This window comes from Rhipicephalus sanguineus, chromosome 3 (assembly GCF_013339695.2).
Source record: "Rhipicephalus sanguineus isolate Rsan-2018 chromosome 3, BIME_Rsan_1.4, whole genome shotgun sequence".
NCBI lineage: Eukaryota > Metazoa > Arthropoda > Arachnida > Ixodida > Ixodidae > Rhipicephalus > Rhipicephalus sanguineus.
In genome coordinates, this window is record NC_051178.1 from 213,120,923 (window position 1) to 213,139,475 (window position 18,553).

An 18,553-nucleotide genomic window follows, 5' to 3' on the forward strand; every position below is an offset into this window, starting at 1 on the left:
CAATGGACAAAAGAAAATCAAGCTGTCCATTAAGCAGCTTTTGCAGAAGCATTACACGAATGCGGCATTATTCACATCATGCATATTCCTATGAGTTATGAAGCGAGATGGCAAGTACAGTCAGGGAAACAAAAATCCAGGTCGCCATACAGTCACGCGATAGTTGCCTACAACTCGAAAATTAGCTGTGACAAGATTAGTCACAGTTCATGTGGGTATGACACAGGTGTCTCGATTACCTTGTTTCCACCAGCAGGTCTATGGAGACAAAAGATGTGGAATACATTTTTATATACAAAGACAAATCTTTATTTTGTGCCTCCCACACTGGTGGGTTTGTAGACTCCTACCTGTAAACCATTGAGATATAAACAACAACAGAAGGTAAAGCAACTTGACACATCCCAGAGAGCCGCTCATTATCACAATGAGCCCAGCAACGACCTCACACGCTGGCTACATTGGCAAGACTGGCCAGCAGACTCAGTACTTCAGGGTGCACTAAGGTATTCCCAATACTCATGCATTTACTATGAGTAGAGTGAACAGCCTAATGTGTGAAACATGAGTTGAAACACTTGAAATGTTCACAAATACGACTCTCAACATGAAAAAGAAAGGCAAGAGTATATGAACATGGCTAATCCCATTTGGGGGGCACAAGGACTAGTGCTTTGCACAGGGTAAGCAGGCCTGAATGCTTACAAAAGGGCACTAGCATAGTGGCACTTCTGTTCACAACTGGTGAATGAAATCCTCTTTGTTCATCAATACTGAATTCACGCACAGTGCAATGTGTATGAAGCCTACACTTGAGCAGCCTCTCATAGAACCGTGCAGTCATACAGAAGGAAGCTAGAGTGGACAATGCTCAACAAGACACATTCAGGGATATCACCGAGGAAAACCTCTCGACAAGAAAAACGCTTCAACCTGTGCTCCCGTGTGGTAAAAAAATGGTGGGACAGAATTGTTGGTTGTGCATCACTGATTTATATCTTCTGGAGGACAACACTACTATGCAAGCACAACCATTAACAGAATGTAATTGTCTCAAGCCCAGAACGTGCATCAGTTTGGACATTTCGAGATACGGTAAACCGGATGAAAATGGTCTAAAAATAAGCTGCATCTAAATATCAGCAATAGCCACACACCAAACACTGCTGCAAGTGAGGTGTATGATGTACAGTGCAAACACTGAACAATGTGCAAATACTAAGAAACTCCTGCCCATTTATACACACAGAAAGATAACGAGGCTGAGTACTTGCAGGTTTAACAACTGCAGTGGTTCATCCTTTCTGCCAAACTGAGTGGGCTATGCCAATTGCTAACCACCAGTTCTTTGCCTCGCAACATTTTATTCCTAAATAGGGTGTTTATGTGCTCACTGCACCGTTGTTGAGATCTAATTGAGACTGGCTTTTACAGGAGAAAGTGGACTTCCTGGACAGACACAAACGCACCCGATGCCACAGCAGATCTAGCCATATGTGTCATGAACAGGTAAGGTAGGCAGCCCAGCAGGGTTCTGCTTGGCTCCCGATTGCGAGCACGTGTGCTGGCCTTACCCCAGTATTTTGCACAAGACCAGCCACTGCGATGAGGAAGGCTAATGTGACAGCCCTTTTCTGCCTTCGGTGTCGCAAAAGGCCGCGGGAAGCAGTACATCTCGCACAAAAGACAGACAAGGCATCCAGTTGTAAAACCACTATGTACAAGCATTAACACAGCCCTGGGAAGGTTCCCGTCGGGGCACGTAAGTAACAACGCGAGTCTTGTGCACACGAAACGGTTCATACGTCGTGACACCGGCGGCAGTTGCTGCTACTGTTCAGGGGTCTCGTCGAGGCCCCTCGGGGCTGGTCAGTTGAGCAGTTCGACCGAGACGAACTGCTTGAGGCGCTCGAGGTACTGGCCGTACAGCTCGACGTCGTTGTGGCCCGCACCTTCGACCCAGAGCGGCTCAACGGCGCGCGGACAGCGCTCGTACATGGCGAGCCCGTGCGAGAAGTCGATCACTTCATCCTCGGTGCCGTGTATAACAAGCACAGGCGACGAGACCTTGGAGATCTTATCGATGCTGGGGAAGGCGTCGAAGAACCACGTCCGCTTGGTGTTCGGGAAAGCGACGCGCATGCCGGACATCAGCGGGGAGTGGAGGATGACGGCGCCCACCTCGTAGCGCGAAGCCAGGTCCACGGTGGGCACCGTGCCGATGCTCTGGCCGTACAGGATGATGTTCTCGGGGCTGATGCCGTAGCGGGTTCGCAGTGCCTGCCAGGCTGCGTCGATGTCGGCGTACAGGTTTTTCTCCGACGGCTTGCCCGTGCTCACGCCGTAGCCTGAATAGTCGTAGCTGAATATGTTGCAGTTTATGCGCGAGCCGAGGCCCAGGTAGAAGCTGCTCATCTGTCCCAGGTCGATGGCATTGCCGTGGCTGAAGAGCACCGTGAAGCGGGCTGCGGCCGAGCAGCGCACGAACATGCAGGCCAGCCGGTTGCCTCTCGACGTGCGCGTGTAGAACACCTCGATCGCCTCGAGCTCCCGCTGCGAGTACTGCCACTCGGCGCGCTCGCTGAGGCTCAGCGTGTACTTGGTGCCGGTCTCGTCGGGCACCAGCGAGTACGTCGGCTCCGGAGGCAGGAACGCCAGCTTGGCCGCGATCCGCGCTGGGAAGGGCGGGCAGCAGAACAGGCAGCACAGCTCGCTTAGTGATAGGCCGTTCATTTCGCGCGGCATGGGGCCTCGGCGCGTAGGGACTATGCTCGCATGCCAGCCACCAGGCCCTCGAACCACAATAATAAGGGTACGCAAAGATGACAGCTCGTCGCCCTCCCACCGCTGTCCCTGCGCTCCCACCATTCAAGGTGACGTCATGGGGAAGCCGCGGTGCCGCCGTCTCGCGTCAGAGCACTCTACCCGCGATGAGAAGTTCTTGACCTACGATCTCAGCAGTTCGTAAGCGCAGAAGCGTACGAAAAGAATTTTATGAAAACGTTCTTTTTGCACTGCGCTCACGTGGCGCGATGGAGCTTGGTCCGAAGAAAATGTTAAAAACGAAACTTGACATAGAACAAAGAAAGCTCAGGCGCCACCTGGTATGGCACAAAAACTGCCCGTTTCTCAGCTCCGAACGTCCGCGGAGATTGCTTATTTTCATATGCTGCAAGCAAACTGAGCAAACAAACAAATAAAGAAAGAAAGGTAGCCACAGCGTCGAAGAGGCAGCAAGTTGGGCGCATTGCGCAGCAGGGCCGTGCCAGCCGTGTTTACTTGCGCATTAGCATGGACTTGTACTCTATTGTTTATGTGTTCTGTGCTGTTTTGACATGATACACTGACGTGACTGCGTGTTTTCAGCAGTGCTAAAGAAGTGCAATAGGAGGATGTTTCTTATGTGCCATGGCCACAGCTTCTGAAGCTTTCCGTGCGATTTACATGCGGTCTACAGGTCACTCCCCGCGGGGAAAATGAAAGAACCGCAAATGATGGTTGGCCGCAAGCATTTTTGCTCGTTTGTCTCACACCAGTGCGCATCTACATGTGCCGCGTGTTCCCAAAATGGAGTGTGAGCTCAATGAACTAAGGCAACTAAGGATAGGCTAGTCAGGCGTCGTCTGCTCGCTCGTTTGATGGAGTCGTACCGACGGAAGCGAAGAGACGCCTTCCGATTGCTGTCAGGTCTGTTTGATTTTTTCCACTGCGCGTAAGCTATTTCTGTTATTGCCACCAGCCACCTTCCTTGGCGAAATTTGTTGCCTCCGCAACATGTTGCATCACTTGGTAACCCGAGCGCTCGTTTTTTGAAAGTGGGTGCCCACGTACTTGTAGCTAAGCGTACTCTTTTTGCTTGCCTGTCAGCGTTTTCTTGTTGCAGCTGTCCTGCTGTCTTAGTCTTCAGTGTGCTGGAACAAACAGTATCAATTCTTTCTAAATGCAAACTCGTCACGAATGGATTCTGCCTACGTTAATCAATTCGAATATACGTGCTCACCAACTTGCATACATACGATATCAGAGGATCGTAAAAGTCGAGCTGTCCGCCGCGGTTGTTCAGTGCTTACAGGGCTCGGCTGCTGACCCGATGGTCGTAGGTTCGATCCCGGCCGCATTTTGGTGGAGGCGAAATGGTAGAGGCCCGTGTGCTGTGCGATGTCAGTGCAAGTTGAAAAACACCAGATGGTAGAAATTTCCGGAACCCGCCACTACAGCGTGCCTCATAATCATATCGTGGTTATGCACGTAAAACCCCGAATATTATATTCATATTATGTTATAAAAGTCGAACTATCTTTTCTTGAGACACGCTCGCTTGGAGTCGCAGACATGCGCAGTATTTCCGCATCCCAGTGGCTCGCAAGTGTCCACCCCATTATCATAAAGGCGACACTTGTAGCATCCACCCGTCCTAGGACGCATTGGTCGCACACGGATAACACTTGTGCAAACTCCTTGATATATTTCCGATAGAGGTGTGCGAATATTAGAGTTTCGAATAATACGACAGGACGAATATCTAAAACGCGACAAAGGCCAATGGTGTTACTTGGTTAGGGTGGGGTGGCTAAAACTAGCGCCAACGTCATTATAGTAGGCCTTTCGCTGAAACTTTCACCGACATCGTGGTTCAAAAGCGTGTGCATGTTTATTTTAAAGGAGATTATAGCATTTCCGAATGTCATGGCTTTAGCAAAGAAGGCCAGGGAACAGTCTAGGAGATTGTCCAACTGCTAGCGTCAAAATAGAACCAGCACACTAAGCTCAGACCTTATAGACAAGAGGTTCAAAAATACTTCAATGAGCCCCTGGTCCCAAGAAAGGACGATTCTTTGAAATACTGGAAAGAGCATGGAGCTGCACTTCATACAGGTTTTGCCACAACTGCTTTGCGATATCTTCCCATCCCTGCTATTGAGGTGCCCAGTGAGTGCATGTTTTCAACTACAGGAAACACTGTAACATCACGACGAGAGAGCCTGAAGCCAGGTCATGCGGAACAGCTTGTGTTTCTTCATGACAATTTGTAGTCTTTCGGTAGCAGTCACTCACTGCATGTGCTGGAGGACATGAGTATATATAATTTCTTTGTTCTTTCTTTCAATTCTCAATAAAATCTTTTGTATTTGATTCAATATTCGATATTTTTGGCAACTATTCGGGACTATTCGATTCAAGATGAAATTTCACTATCTGCACACCCCTGATTTCCGCTCAAACATGGATCTCAACTAACACCTTTATTTTATTGCTGCTGTAATGCAGTTGAGCGCGTAGTTGAACAGGTTCACGAAAAGCAACATTCACAGATAAACGTGAACAACAAAGTGCTTCTGCAAGGGATGACCCTTGTGCACGATCTCGCATCAATGATTATCAGCTGTAAGAGGTTGTTTTGGCCGCACATTATCTATGCAAGGCTTTACACATGTTTTACTTATCCCTAAGTTGTTTGTATTTCAGTTAAACATGACTGTACAGTCATGAGCAATATGAAAGGGAGCACCAAAATTACCGTTTAAAGATCACTTTGGCTTAATGCAGTTGGCAAGTGTAAAAGTGTTGGTAACACCAAATACTCAACTGGAAAGCATCCTTGCAATTCACTACGTCACATTCACATTGGTGCATTACATGTAATCACTAATTAATCACGAATTCTGTGTTCCTTCTGATATTGTTCGTGACTGAACATTTCTGACTTTGGTACCATTTAACATTTTGTTTAGATGTTTTCCGCATGGCCCTGTGGCCTTCTCGGGGGGCTTATGCTTAAAGTGGCGTTGTAGTTGCACTACTTTCCTCCATAGTTTACCCAGCTTATTCTCGGCTGAAGAGTTGTCCACACAAAGCGGGCCAAGCAGCCAGAGAAATATTGCACTTGGCCAAAGTTAGAGCAATCTTGCAGCGTCAATAATGGACACTTTCGCACCAGCGGGGCGCCTCGTGGGCCGCCGTTGGCGTCTGTTCCAGAGGACTCCGCAGCAAGAAGGCGATCTGGTGCTGACGTTCGCAGCTAATGCAGATGCTTCGGTGGTGGAATGGTTTCAGGAAAGGCTGAACAGAAAAGTTCCGCAGCTCACTGTCCGGCTCTGTCGGCACCCACAGATGGGCCAAGTGGCACTTTACTGCAGTCCGGCTGCTGAACACCTGTGAGTCATTGGTTTGGCTTCAAGTCAGTGTAATGGAGGTTTTAATGTGCATTTCAGCATCTAGTGCTCAACAGATCATGAGGACAGAGTGAAACTAACGACGAGCTCCTGTCTTGACCAGCTTCAGTCTGATCTGGTGTTGTGCACTGGATGCTGAAATGGAATAACAACATGTTACATTTTTTTCAATTTAATTTGCACTTAGTTTCAGTTTTGTTCAATCCTTTCTGTTGGTGATACATTTATGATAATAATGGTGCAATAACAATTACTATCTGCAAGCAGCAATGTTTGCTGGGTATGTTGGACAATATTATGGGTAAAAGAAACATGAAAAAAGACAAAGAGCTAGACAGGACATGCACTGGACCTAAAATGAAAAGGTAGCCCCACATCGAACCAGTGATACCTATTCAGCAGTGTGAGCAAGCCAGGAAGATAGCCAAACATTTCAGAAATTAAGATGAGAAACCAGCTGCTGCGTGAGAAGTGTTTTGATGGATCACAGAGACACATCAATCTTTGCCTTGTTTCTTCATTTCAAATGCATCACAAATGTGCATTCATTTGTATTCTTTCCTGTTAATGACTAACAAGTGAAATCTGTGGTGCAGCTGCAGCTCTTTCACTGCCAAGGTGAGTCACCAGCGCTTGTGGGGCATGAAGCCACAAGGAAATCCATACGGATTTGTGGCTTTGTGCTACAAGCAGATGTCTGTCAATTTCTCTTTCTTAACGCTTCCGCAGAACTGATGTGCAATGCCACTGTTTCACATAGCATGTCACTTATACATGGACCGAGCTGACCACCATAGACTCAGCCACACGACAGCGTGACCCAACTGACTGTCACGATTTAAGGGCATTAAGAAGGGAATACGATGAGGAGAATAGAGAAATGAAAGAAGACGGGGCAAAAATAAACAAGCGGCATAAACGAAGATGAGGTAGTAGAAGGTACACAAGAGGACACAGGGTTGCTGCATGATGAAATGGTAATGCGAAAACTTGGTCTGCCAGTTACTTCAACTGTACTGTTGTCATTTGGTGCTTCTGTGCTAGGGCACTCGGACGGGATTATATGCAGTGCTATAAAGAAATTCATGTGCAAATCAAATCAATTTATTCGACGCAATAACCGCTAATAATTTTTAAATTATGTCATCGTGACATAATGGTTTTTGGTCATTTGGGAGGTTATGTAACGTGGTCTAGGCTAAAACTGGAATTCATTAAAAATAACTCTTCATTCTAATTGACTCTGTAGCCTCTATTAGAAGATCTAGAAGAGTTTGGATGCGAGCTCGTTGGTACAGATCCATCTTAAAAACACAGCGCTAATTTAAACATGGACAAAAGAAACAGCAAACGAGGATGGGCGCTGACTGCCAACAAAGCTTTTATTGTGCGTGCACAAATATAAAGCTTATGAAAGAAAGGAAGTGGGGGTGGGGGGAGAGGGAGGGAGATGGATGCTGATGCACGAGGTACTAAAAACAGGTGTGTAGATGGTTAAAATTGCTGTAGGAAACTGTATCCCTTGTCAGACAGGGTGAGTGACGGGGCGCTGATACACACTCGGCCTCTGCGCATCATCGTGAAAGTCTCGAAAATTTCTCGAGCGCGATTGTCATTGTACTTGCGTAGTACCTTGCTGTCTTGAAGCAGAGGTGCGCATCCGCATTTGGCACAGTGGATCGCAAGATTACTGCCGTGCTTATTCCTCACGTTGTTCGCATGTTCCTGCAGGCGGTCGTTTAGGCATCGTCCAGCGGTCTGGCCGACGTACGTCCCGCCGCAAGTGGTGGGAATTTCATACACTACACCACTTTGCATTCCACTAGAACTCTATTAGAACTCTATTAGAACTAGAACTACAACTCTTGGCCAATCCCCCTGAGTGGGTAGGTGCCAATCATCCCAGGAGCATCATCAGAGGTGAGGTGGCCAGGGGAGACAAAAGTCGTGGCACAAGACTGAGAACGGTTCGAATTAGAAGAGGTGTGAGCGAGCTGGAGCGGAGGCATGATCTTGGACTGAAGACGGGCAGCAGCCGACATGGGAAGAAAGTGCCCCAGCCTTCTCAGCAATGTCCTATGAGCTGTATGGGCGTGGCCAGTTTGGGCCCGACGACGCCATTGTCATGAGGGCTCGCCAGACGTCCTACAGCTGACTCCTTAGGCAGCACACCAGAGGTACGAATGCTACAGCTGCCTGGAGGACCCTCCGTTGATGCTACTCCTGTGACACAGCGGCAGTACAGCTGACAGCCGTAGCACCAAAGCCTCGAACTTTGCTGACGCGACAAGATGCGCGAGTCAACGTTGAAGCCAGATCGGCGTCAAGGCAATGCACCTTGAAGAACTGTAAATATGAACGAACTTTCAAGTTTCTTGAATATATTTTGTTATGGGTTGTTGTATTACAACCTTTGTCCGTAAAGTTCCAAGACTGAGTCCATTAAAAAAAAATGTGTTTAACATTGAAATCATTTCTGCAGCACCCCTTCGAAATAGTCCCCCTTGCAGTCGATACACAGCTTCCAACGCTTCTTGAGGTCTTGGAAACAGTTAAAAATGCTTCTTTTGGCAGGGCTGTCAGCTCATTTGTCGTGGCATCTTGAATGGCCCCCATGCTCTTCATCCAGCGACCTTTTAGGGCTCTCTTCACACAAGAAACAGGAAAAAATCGCATGGGGAGAGGTCACACGAGTATGGCTGATGGGGAAGTACAGTAATGCTGTGCTTGACGAAAAATTTTCTCATGCTGAGAGCAGTGTGTGGCCTTGCGTTATCGTGGAGAAGGCTCCATTGTCCAGATGCCCATAAGTCAGGGCTACGGCGTCGCAGTGCATCAAGCATGCATCACGCATGTGTTGGACCACGTGGATATAAAACTCCTGATTCACCGTCTGCCCTTGTGGGATGAACTCGTGGTGTATGAAACCTCTGGCATCGAAGAAAACTATCGGCATAGTCTTTGTTTTGGTCTTCTGTCGCTGCACCTTTCACGATGCCGGGGAGCTTGTGAACCGCCATTCGGTGCTCTGCCTCTTTGTTTGAGGATCGTATTGAAAACACCATATTTTGTGTTCAGCAGTGATGCTGTCGACGAATGCAGCATCCTTCTCTGCCTTGGAGAGCAAATCAGAGCTCACTGATGCCGGCACATCCTTCTGGCCCTGTGTGAGGGAGTGCGGCACAAGTCTGACATTCAGCTTTTGTTTCCCCAAGTTCTCACATAAAATTTGGTGGCATGTTGTCTTACTAATGTCAAGAGCATTCGATAGCATGTGGGCTTTAAAGGGGCCCTGCAACACTTTTCGAGCATGCTCAAAAAACGCTGCCGATCGGTAGTCGAGGCTCCCGAGAACACGCGAGCCAAATATTACAGCGATGCGCACGGCCTGGAATTTACAATAAATTCTCAAAGTCAGCTGAAAATCGCTCCCTCTTCACTCGACAAATGACGCGATTGTCGGCAGTTCCACCATTGGCTGATGTTATAATCACGATAACACCCTCATTATTACTTTCGTTGTTAATTTTGAGTTCAATAAGTAGATAATACGTATGTTTATATTCTGTTATCGCGTTAAAAACACCGAACAAACATTAATATTAGCACTTCCGGTCTCACCGACAGCTCGTCTGCTCGTAGTTGCGTGGTTCCGTTTTCTTCGCCATGCGCAGTGCCGAAAACGTGAATATTTCTGTGCTTTTGACCATCGCCGGTTCCGTTGAGAGTGGCAGCCGTTCGAGTGTTGCCTCGTCAGCTGAGAACTGCATCGTCGGCACGTTCTCACGACCGACCGAGGCACGGGCGCAGCGTGTCTCTGATAACAATGCGGGCGTCCGGTAATGGCGGCGCTTCGGGGTCGTCTGCCAGTGCCGTCTTACGAGGCGGTGTATCGGAGTATGGGCCGAAACCGATCTCAGCTGTCATTCGTTCCAAACGAGCGCGCAGGTTTGCTTCCATGGTTGGCAGAGCGATGAAAACACTACGGCGTTCGAGGTGCACACCCAACATTACCAAACCGACGCGCAGTTTTCAAGCACGCGCGATATCGGCTCCGCTCGACGAGAACGACGCAAGCCGACCGGAAGTGGCGGCACAGACCACGTGGTTGCGCCCAGACGTCAGAGAGAAAAAAATGAAGAAAAAAAACTCCGCCGGCGCTCTTGGGCGGAGACTCGCTCCTCTGCGCTGCCTCCCTCGATTCGCTGCCTATCTTTCCGCGCGCTCGCGGCGTTGAGTTGAGGGAGAAAGCTGCGGAACGTGATCTCTATAATTTGGTAACACCACTTAGGCTCGACGGATTCGAAAAATTTTTGCGGCATACGACTCGTGAAGAGTCATACGTCAATAATGAGACTATTCCAATATAACTAAGAAAGGTGTTGCAGGGCCCCTTTAATGGTGCGGTCTTGCTGTACGATCTCCCTGATCCGAGCTACGTTGTTTTCATTCCGTGAGGTTGCAGGGCGCCTCTTGCCTTGTGTCATCTTCCACCGATGTTCTCCCCGAAACGAACCTCTTGTGCCACTCGAAAACTCAGGCCCGCGATAATGTCTCGTTGCCCTAAGCATCACGAAGGAGCTTATTTGTCTGTGTGGCTGTCTTGCCAAGCTTCACACAGAATTTTATGTTTACACACTGTTCAAGGTGGACGTCCATCTCTCCACAATCACTCACAGTAGAATGCGCAGACTAGTGACAACGTATTTTTCTACATGTATTGCCATCTAGCGGCTGCCACAGCAATTAACATAAATAGCTCAGGTTAGCCTGAAAAGACGGTGCTACACATACGCACGAAGATTTGTTTTGTGGAATCATTTCTAGAGTAGGCAATAAATCAGTCTTGGAACTTTACAGACAAAGGTTGTATGTTCTGAGTGTTTTCTTTATATCGTTGTTCTATGTTCGAGGGTTTTTGAACATAAAGAATTTTTGCCATCCTAAATGTTCCTGTGGTTTGTTCCATCTAGGTGGAGACTATGACACTGACACAGCCCGTTTTGTGTATGAATTGGTGTGATCTCTTCCAGACACTGCTAAGGTCCATCTATGTGCTTGCAAAGCCTGGAGGGCTTGCACTATTATGATTTCAAATCAGTAGTTATGTTTGCCAAAGGAAAGAATATGAATGAACGGAAAATTTGTGAAGCGAGGCAAAAGTGCATGCATGAGCGATCTTTCAGTGCTCCCCACAGATGAGGAGTGTATTTCTTAGACAGCTGGCGCAAATATTAATCTGTGAAATGTTTGACTAGCTTACTAGGTTATAAACTGTAGGAGGGTAGCGAATTGGGCGAGTTGGAAAATGCTCATGATGGTTAGCGCAAACGCAACATAGACGAAAGCGCTTGTATCGTCGTTTCTTCTTCTTTCGTCTGTGTTGCGTTTGTGCTAACCATCATGAGTACTAGGTTAGTTTGCTTTGTTCTGATTCATGCTTGGCTGGCTGGTTCAGTGTGGGCCCTACCTTTTATCAAACTTTCAATTGCAATTACAGTCCAGCGCTTGTCCTGTCTAGTTCTGTGTCTTTTTCCACTCATTTGAGAAAAAGGCATACTTGAGGCATCTTTCTGCCACGCACCAATAATCATCTATCTCACTTGATTTCCTAGCGTTGTCGCCACATGCTTTGTACTTCCCAGTCACAAATGTCTATCAGCGTGACATACCAGTCTTGATAGCACAGTTTTCGAGAAAGGAAACGCAAGCAAGCCAGATGACGATGATTCTGGTGTGGCAGAAAGATGCCTCGAATGCAGCCTGTTTCTCACTGTGGAATGATACCCCAGCATAAACTACCTTTAGTGGACTAAGTCATCTATATTCTTTAGTGGGTACTGGGCCTATTAAGGAGAGTGAATAAATAAATTTTTAAAGCTTTATTTGCACGTGTCTTTTTCCATGGACAATTGGAGGCTTCTTTCTGGGGCTGAAGAGTTGCAGCTGCGCAAGCGCTTGCGCCCTGAATGGGGAGGTGGCAACCGGGAGTTCACTTGTGCTGAGAAGGACTGCTTCGAAGGGAGTGGTCAGCTGAGTGCCCAGGAGCGGCAACGTGTGGTGCTGCACTGGCTGAGGGAAGGTCTACGTGCCTCTGGACCAGGGGACCATCCGGGCCCACCATCAGGCCATCACACACCTTGCCTCGAGGGCCAATGTCTTGGTACTAGGCTGCTCTGCAGCTTAAAGAACAACTGTAGACCGCTGCAGATTAGAATAGCAAAGCAATTTTTAAGATGCTTTTGTGGAACCCTTCTATAAGGAAGTCGAATCAAACACGGAAGTACAGTTGTCCACAAAACAATATGCACCGTAAGAGTACATGGCGAAATCACCGTCTGCACAGTCTAGTGGTGAGCCGTCTCCTGTAGAGAGCAGAGTCCTGGCCACGCAACTGCCAGAGCAATGCTCTCATGAATGTCATGAATGGCACCTTGTTTGGAAACTGTGTATTCCATCTGTTTCGTGTGTGGCCATTGTGCCGGCAGGAATGAAAGGTCCAGAGGTTGGAGGAAAAATTCCTTATGAGCATAGCTATGTGCATGGGGGGGGGGCACCCTCCTACATGACTTGGCACCCCTCTAGTCAGGTAAAGGTGGTGCCACGTCTCTGCTGGACTTGTTGCACCATTGTTTGAAGAAGTATCATGGCCATGTAGGTTTCTGATGACAACTGTGGCTGAGGATCCCTGAAGTTTCATTCCAAGGACTGTTTACTTCCCAACCTTTAACCCTGGAAAGCTGGGGGTAAAGGCAGGCTGTTGTGAGAAGCATGTTATCACTTCATTTTCATTTTTGCATCAGTTGCAAAGCTTGTTTTCATTTGGACTTGGCCAATGGGAGGGGGAAAATTGTGCATATGGCTGCACACATAACGCTTCTAAAAAAGAACCCTTCACAAATGGATCTCATTCACCTATTTTGCAATAAAAGTTGGCAATAAAAGTCGGCGCACCAGCGGGGCATAAGCAAATGAAAGAAACAAATGACAAACTGTCACAGAGTGAGCGCTGACCTTAATAATGATAATAATAATTTTATTTCTTCCTCAAGAAATACAGTGACAGGGAAGCTGCAGAAAAAGCTCTTATAGGCAGCTTGACCGAGCCACTCTAAAGGCTGTTCAAAAGCAAAAGGAAATCGTCACACACATATGACTGCATGTCTAGAAAAAAATAATAATAAAACACTGCATAGCAAAACAGACAAGAAATGAGCAAACAGAGTGTTATCTGCACTTTATACACACAGCGTAAATTGCTTCCTCAAAAAAAAAAAATAGTAATAACACATTCCGAAGACCATCATGTGTCAAATAAGAGCACAAATAAAAATAAAGGTACAGAGGGGAGAGAAACATGCCATTTGAATTTTACCAAACCTGATATTGGGGGTACATCCTTATACATGGAACGAAGTTTTTTATGGGTGCAGGTAAACAGGTTAAGGTTTGCAGACGTGTACACGTTTGGTTGATTGAACTCTAATGTCGTATTAATTCTGTTAGCAATTACTTTTGTAAATAGCTTGTAGACAACGGACAGTAAGCTTATGGGCCTGTAATTTTTCAGGTCCTTGACATCCCCTTTCTTATGGATCAAGATGATGTTGGCATTCTTTCAAGATTCTGGTATCCTCCCCGTCGAGAGGCACTTCGTATACAGGGTGGCCAGTTTCTCTAACATAATCTCTCCACCGTCTTTCAACAGGTCTGATGTTACCTGATCCTCACCAGCTGCTTTGCCTCTTTGCATTCCCTTTAGGGCTTTCTTTACTTCTCCTGTCAATACTGGTGGGATGTCAGATTCCTCTGCGCTATTACTCCTTCTTACGTTATCATCCTGACTGTCTCGGCTGCTGTACAGATCTCTGTAGAACTCTTCCGCTACCTCAACTATTCTATCCATATTGTTTGTGACCTTGCCTTCCTTGTCCCTTAATGCATACATCTGATTTTTCCTTATGCACAGTTTTGTCTTCATAGCTTTGAGGCTTCTTCCGTTCTTTAGAGCATGCTCAATTCTCTCCATATTATACTTTCTTATGTCGGCTACTTTACGCCTATTGATTAACTTCGAAAGCTCCGCCAGCTCTATTTTGTCTGTTGCATTTGAGGCTTTCATAGCTTGACGTTCCTTAATGAGGTTTTTCGTCTCTTGGGATAGCTTACCAGTGTCCTGTCTAATGACTGTACCCCCGACTTCCACTGCACACTCCTTGATGATACTAGTCAGATTATCATTTATTGCGTCAACGCTAAGGTCGGTTTCCTCAGTTAAAGCCGCGTACCTATTCTGAAGTGAAACTCTGAATTCCTGAACTTTCCCTCTCAGAGCTAGTTCATTAATCGGCTTCTTGCGTATCAGTTTCTGCCGTTCCTTCCTCACGTCAAGTTGAATTCTAGATCTTACCAATCTATGGTCACTGCATCGGATCTTGTTAACTACTTCCACATCCTGTACAATGCCCGGGTGGCCGCACATTATGAAGTCTATTTCATTTTTAGTTTCGCCATTGGGACTCCTCCACGTCCACTTACGAGTAGCCCGTTTTCTGTAGAAGGTATTCAAGAAGGTATTCAAGAGGCAGGATTTCACACAGGATTCTCAACAATAGACCATATTCATACTATCAATCAGGTGATAGAGAAATGCGCGGAATACAACCAACCCCTATACATAGCCTTCATAGATTACGAGAAGGCATTTGATTCGGTGGAGACATCAGCAGTCATGCAGGCACTGCGGAATCAAGGCATCGACGAAGCCTATATAAACATAATGGAAGAAATCTACAGCGGATCCACAGCCACTATAGTCCTCCATAAAGAAAGCGACAGAATCCCAATAAAGAAGGGCGTACGGCAGGGAGACACGATCTCTCCAATGTTATTCACCGCGTGTTTACAGGAGGTTTTCAGGGCCCTAGATTGGGAAGAGTTAGGGATAAGAGTTAATGGAGAGTATCTCAGTAACCTACGATTCGCTGATGACATTGCATTGATGAGTAACGCGGGAGACGAATTACAGCTCATGAATACTGAACTGGATAGGGAAAGTAGAAGAGTAGGTCTGAAAATTAATATGCATAAAACTAAAGTAATGTGGAACAATCTTGGCAGAGAACAGCGCTTTGCGATAGGTGGCGAGACACTGGAAGTTGTAAAGGAGTACGTCTACTTAGGACAGGTAGTAACCGCGGAGCCGAACCATGAGAGTGAAATAACTAGAAGAATAAGGATGGGATGGGGTTCATTCGGCAAGCATTATCAAATCATGAATGGTAATCTACCACTATCCCTCAAGAGGAAGGTATATAACAGCTGCATCTTACCGGTACTTACCTACGGAGCAGAAACCTGGAGACTTACAAAGAGGGTTCAACTTAAATTGAGGACGACGCAGCGAGCGATGGAAAGGAAAATGATAGGTGTAACCTTAAGAGACAGGAAGAGAGCAGAGTGGGTCAGGGAACAAACGGGGGTTAAGGACATCATAGTTGAAATCAAGAAGAAGAAATGGATATGGGCCGGGCACGTAGCACGTCGGCAGGATAACCGGTGGTCATTAAGGGTAACTGACTGGATTCCAAGAGATGGCAAACGCGTGAGGGGGAGACAGAAAATTAGGTGGGTAGATGAGATTAAGAAGTTTGTAGGTATAACGTGGCAGCAGAAAGTACAGGACCGGGTTGATTGGCGGAACATGGGAGAGGCGTTTGCCCTGCAGTGGGCGTAGACAGGCTGATGATGATGATGACACGTTTGGAAGAGAAGGAAGTGCATGTTGGAGGCGCTCGCGTCTATACGTGCTGTTGGCACCAGCCAGTTTTCGGATTGCCTAAAAGAGTAACTCGTTTTCTTTTCTTCCAAGTTGGCGAGATGTATGTGATTTATATATTACATTTTGTTTCTATTTTTCACAAACGCATAGCCTGTATTAATATAAATGGTAGATTTTGATTATGTTACACCAGTCTCAAGAAATAACTCTTTGCTGGGTGTCCCATATGAAGACATGACAAAGAAACTTCGTTTGCAAAATAGATATTTACTGTAGACAGGACGATGATGCAGCGCCCCACACAAGCTGGCAGTAGTTAATGTGAGAATAAAATAAAAAGTTATAAAGGAGCAATGTAATCGACTTGGGAAGAATGTATCTGTTAGAACCGATAGCACCGGTTATTCTGGCTCATTGTTTAATAACGTTATTCACATGGGCTGCCCATAACATATTTGATGAAAATATAACACCGGGACGCTTGAACTGATCAACTATTTCTATTTCTTTGGAGTTACATATAACATACGAAGAAACCAGTTTATTTTACGGCCTGAAAATTACCACTTTGTCTTTTTTCATTAACGCGCAAATAACTAGATTTCGATCATTTTTCAAGCATGGACATCATTGTATTGCATGATAGTATTAGTTCATGAATGTTACTTCCTGTCTTCTTCTTCTCTGTCTTCCAACTTTAGTGGCCAGTCAATACTGTTTATTTTTTTGTAAAACTGTAAATCAGAGTGGACGTTCTCCAAGTTAAATAACGCTTGTTTATGTGCAGTGCGTAAAATGTTGTAAAAGATGCTCACAAAGTGCTGTTTCAGTACAAAATGAACCATTATGATGCTAGAAGAGCCAGGGTAGGGGGTTCTACATAGTGGAAATTTCATTGCGCTACTAGAAAACGAAAGATGACGTAGATAGAGCCACAGGGGACAACACATGCATGACGAAGTATATACACACAAGGAAAGGGGGTAAAAAGCATGCACACATGTGAAAGAAACGCATCAAGAAATATATTGTCCGTAATCTGATGCCCACGTATCTCGAAGTCTAGTAGCTTCCCTGCTCTGAATGAACAACACCTCCCCCTTCGTCTGATGATACTGAAGGAGCGCGAACACAGGTATCAACGCCAGCGTGGCGCATCATGAAAGCTTCGATAAATTCCCTTGCTTGTGAGTTTTTACATTGCGATACGGTCGTGGTGCAATTGAGTTTTGGATGACACTGACACCTGCTGCAATGAGTAGCTGTGTTTCCGGGGTGAGTGATCTGCTTGCAGTTATAGTTATCCTCGTGCAGTCGTGTGTTAATGCGCCTCCCGGTTTGTCCAATGTACTTTCTTCCGCAGGAAAGGGGAACACAATAAACAACTTCTTTTTTGCAAGAAGTAAACTTGTCTGAATGGTTGACACTGCACAAATTGCTAGTCCGCTGCTGGTTCTGTTGACTTTACGACAAAGTGAGATTAGTTTGTGAGGAGCCGTGAAAACCATGGTTGTGCCAAACCTCTTCACGATATTCTTCAGTCCATGGGAGACGTTGTGAATGTATGGCAAGACAATAGGCCGTTCTTTTGATTTTTCCTGTGGTTCGTCAATCTTATTGCTAGTCCTAGTGAAACCCTTTAACAGCTTCTCAACCAAGGAGGCTATCAGTGCATCCCACATAATTGCTTTTCCTCAATCTGTTAACTTGGCTCATCAAGCTTGTAGCTATGGCATGTGCACACAATTTTTGGCAACTGTTCAGCATGCAGGCGTATGCAACGCGTGATTTTAGCAACTTTAAATGTTCGAAATCGAACTTCAAATTGCCTTCATCACCCCTTACAGCATATTCCCAGCAGGTATACCATTCGCCCTCAAAAATTATGACATCAAGAAATTTAATGCCCCCATTAGCCGGTAGTTCGTAAGTGAACCCTAAACTTAGAAATGATTTCTTAAATACTGATATGATTTCTTTCACGTTTACAATAACGCTCGTTGCAAAAGGAAAACATAGCAAAAAATCGTCAACGTAGTGGAAACATGCAACCACGTTGTACCCGTTCAGATTAGTCTGCAGCTCCCAGTCTCCCTTTGCCATGAATAGGTTCGACAGGACCAGTGCCAGGCACGACCCTATACGTATCCCGTCCTGTACAAAAACCGATGCTTCAAAGTACACGTAGAGCAACTGAAGGTACAAGCATAGCAAATTCAGGAAGCCACTGGCACTAGTCCCACACTCACTTTGGATGTGTCCGTAAACGTCAGTGCAGTCCTGGATAGCTTCTGCTTGAGGAATATTGCCACGTGCGTTTCTTATTATCACTTTTGCTGTATTCAGTTTTCGCCCACAAAGACTGTCAGCAACGCTCAGCGCAAACCGCGCCTCATTGTTCGAGAAGCTTCGCAATTATTGTAGATCGTTTTGTTAAGATTACGGGCAAGACGCAAACACTTGAGCGTATTCTAGAGCTTGCACGACAACCAGCGATAACGCTGGAATATTCAACGGCACATGTATAAATGCCAACGTGCTTCACCGCTTGTCAGTTGATCGACGGCCAACGCTCTTTTCGCCGCTATCAGAGCATACC

The 18,553-nt window shown here is 46.3% G+C and overlaps 2 protein-coding genes across 2 annotated transcripts in view; one reads left to right on the top strand and one right to left on the bottom strand.

Moving 5' to 3' along the window:
- Window positions 1–285: 285 nt before the first annotated feature.
- Window positions 286–2,922, bottom strand: LOC119388263 (alpha/beta hydrolase domain-containing protein 17B). Its single transcript, XM_037655938.2, has one exon. The coding sequence runs from the start codon at window positions 2,866–2,868 to the stop codon at window positions 1,870–1,872; it is 999 nt and encodes a 332-aa protein (XP_037511866.1). The 5' UTR covers window positions 2,869–2,922; the 3' UTR covers window positions 286–1,869.
- Window positions 2,923–3,241: 319 nt separating this feature from the next.
- LOC119388262 (anoctamin-8) overlaps window positions 3,242–18,553 on the top strand; it is a 113,881-nt gene continuing 98,569 nt past the window's right edge. The window contains exons 1-3 of the mRNA XM_037655937.2: window positions 3,242–3,687; window positions 5,939–6,155; window positions 12,092–12,336. Coding sequence (XP_037511865.1) covers window positions 3,639–3,687; window positions 5,939–6,155; window positions 12,092–12,336 — 511 coding nt within the window. The 5' untranslated portion in view covers window positions 3,242–3,638. The remainder of the gene's footprint in view (window positions 3,688–5,938; window positions 6,156–12,091; window positions 12,337–18,553) is intronic.

Bases quoted from the DNA above. Each gene is read 5' to 3' on its own strand.
- LOC119388263 (XM_037655938.2), bottom strand. From the start codon at position 2,868: ATGGTGGGAGCGCAGGGACAGCGGTGGGAGGGCGACGAGCTGTCATCT.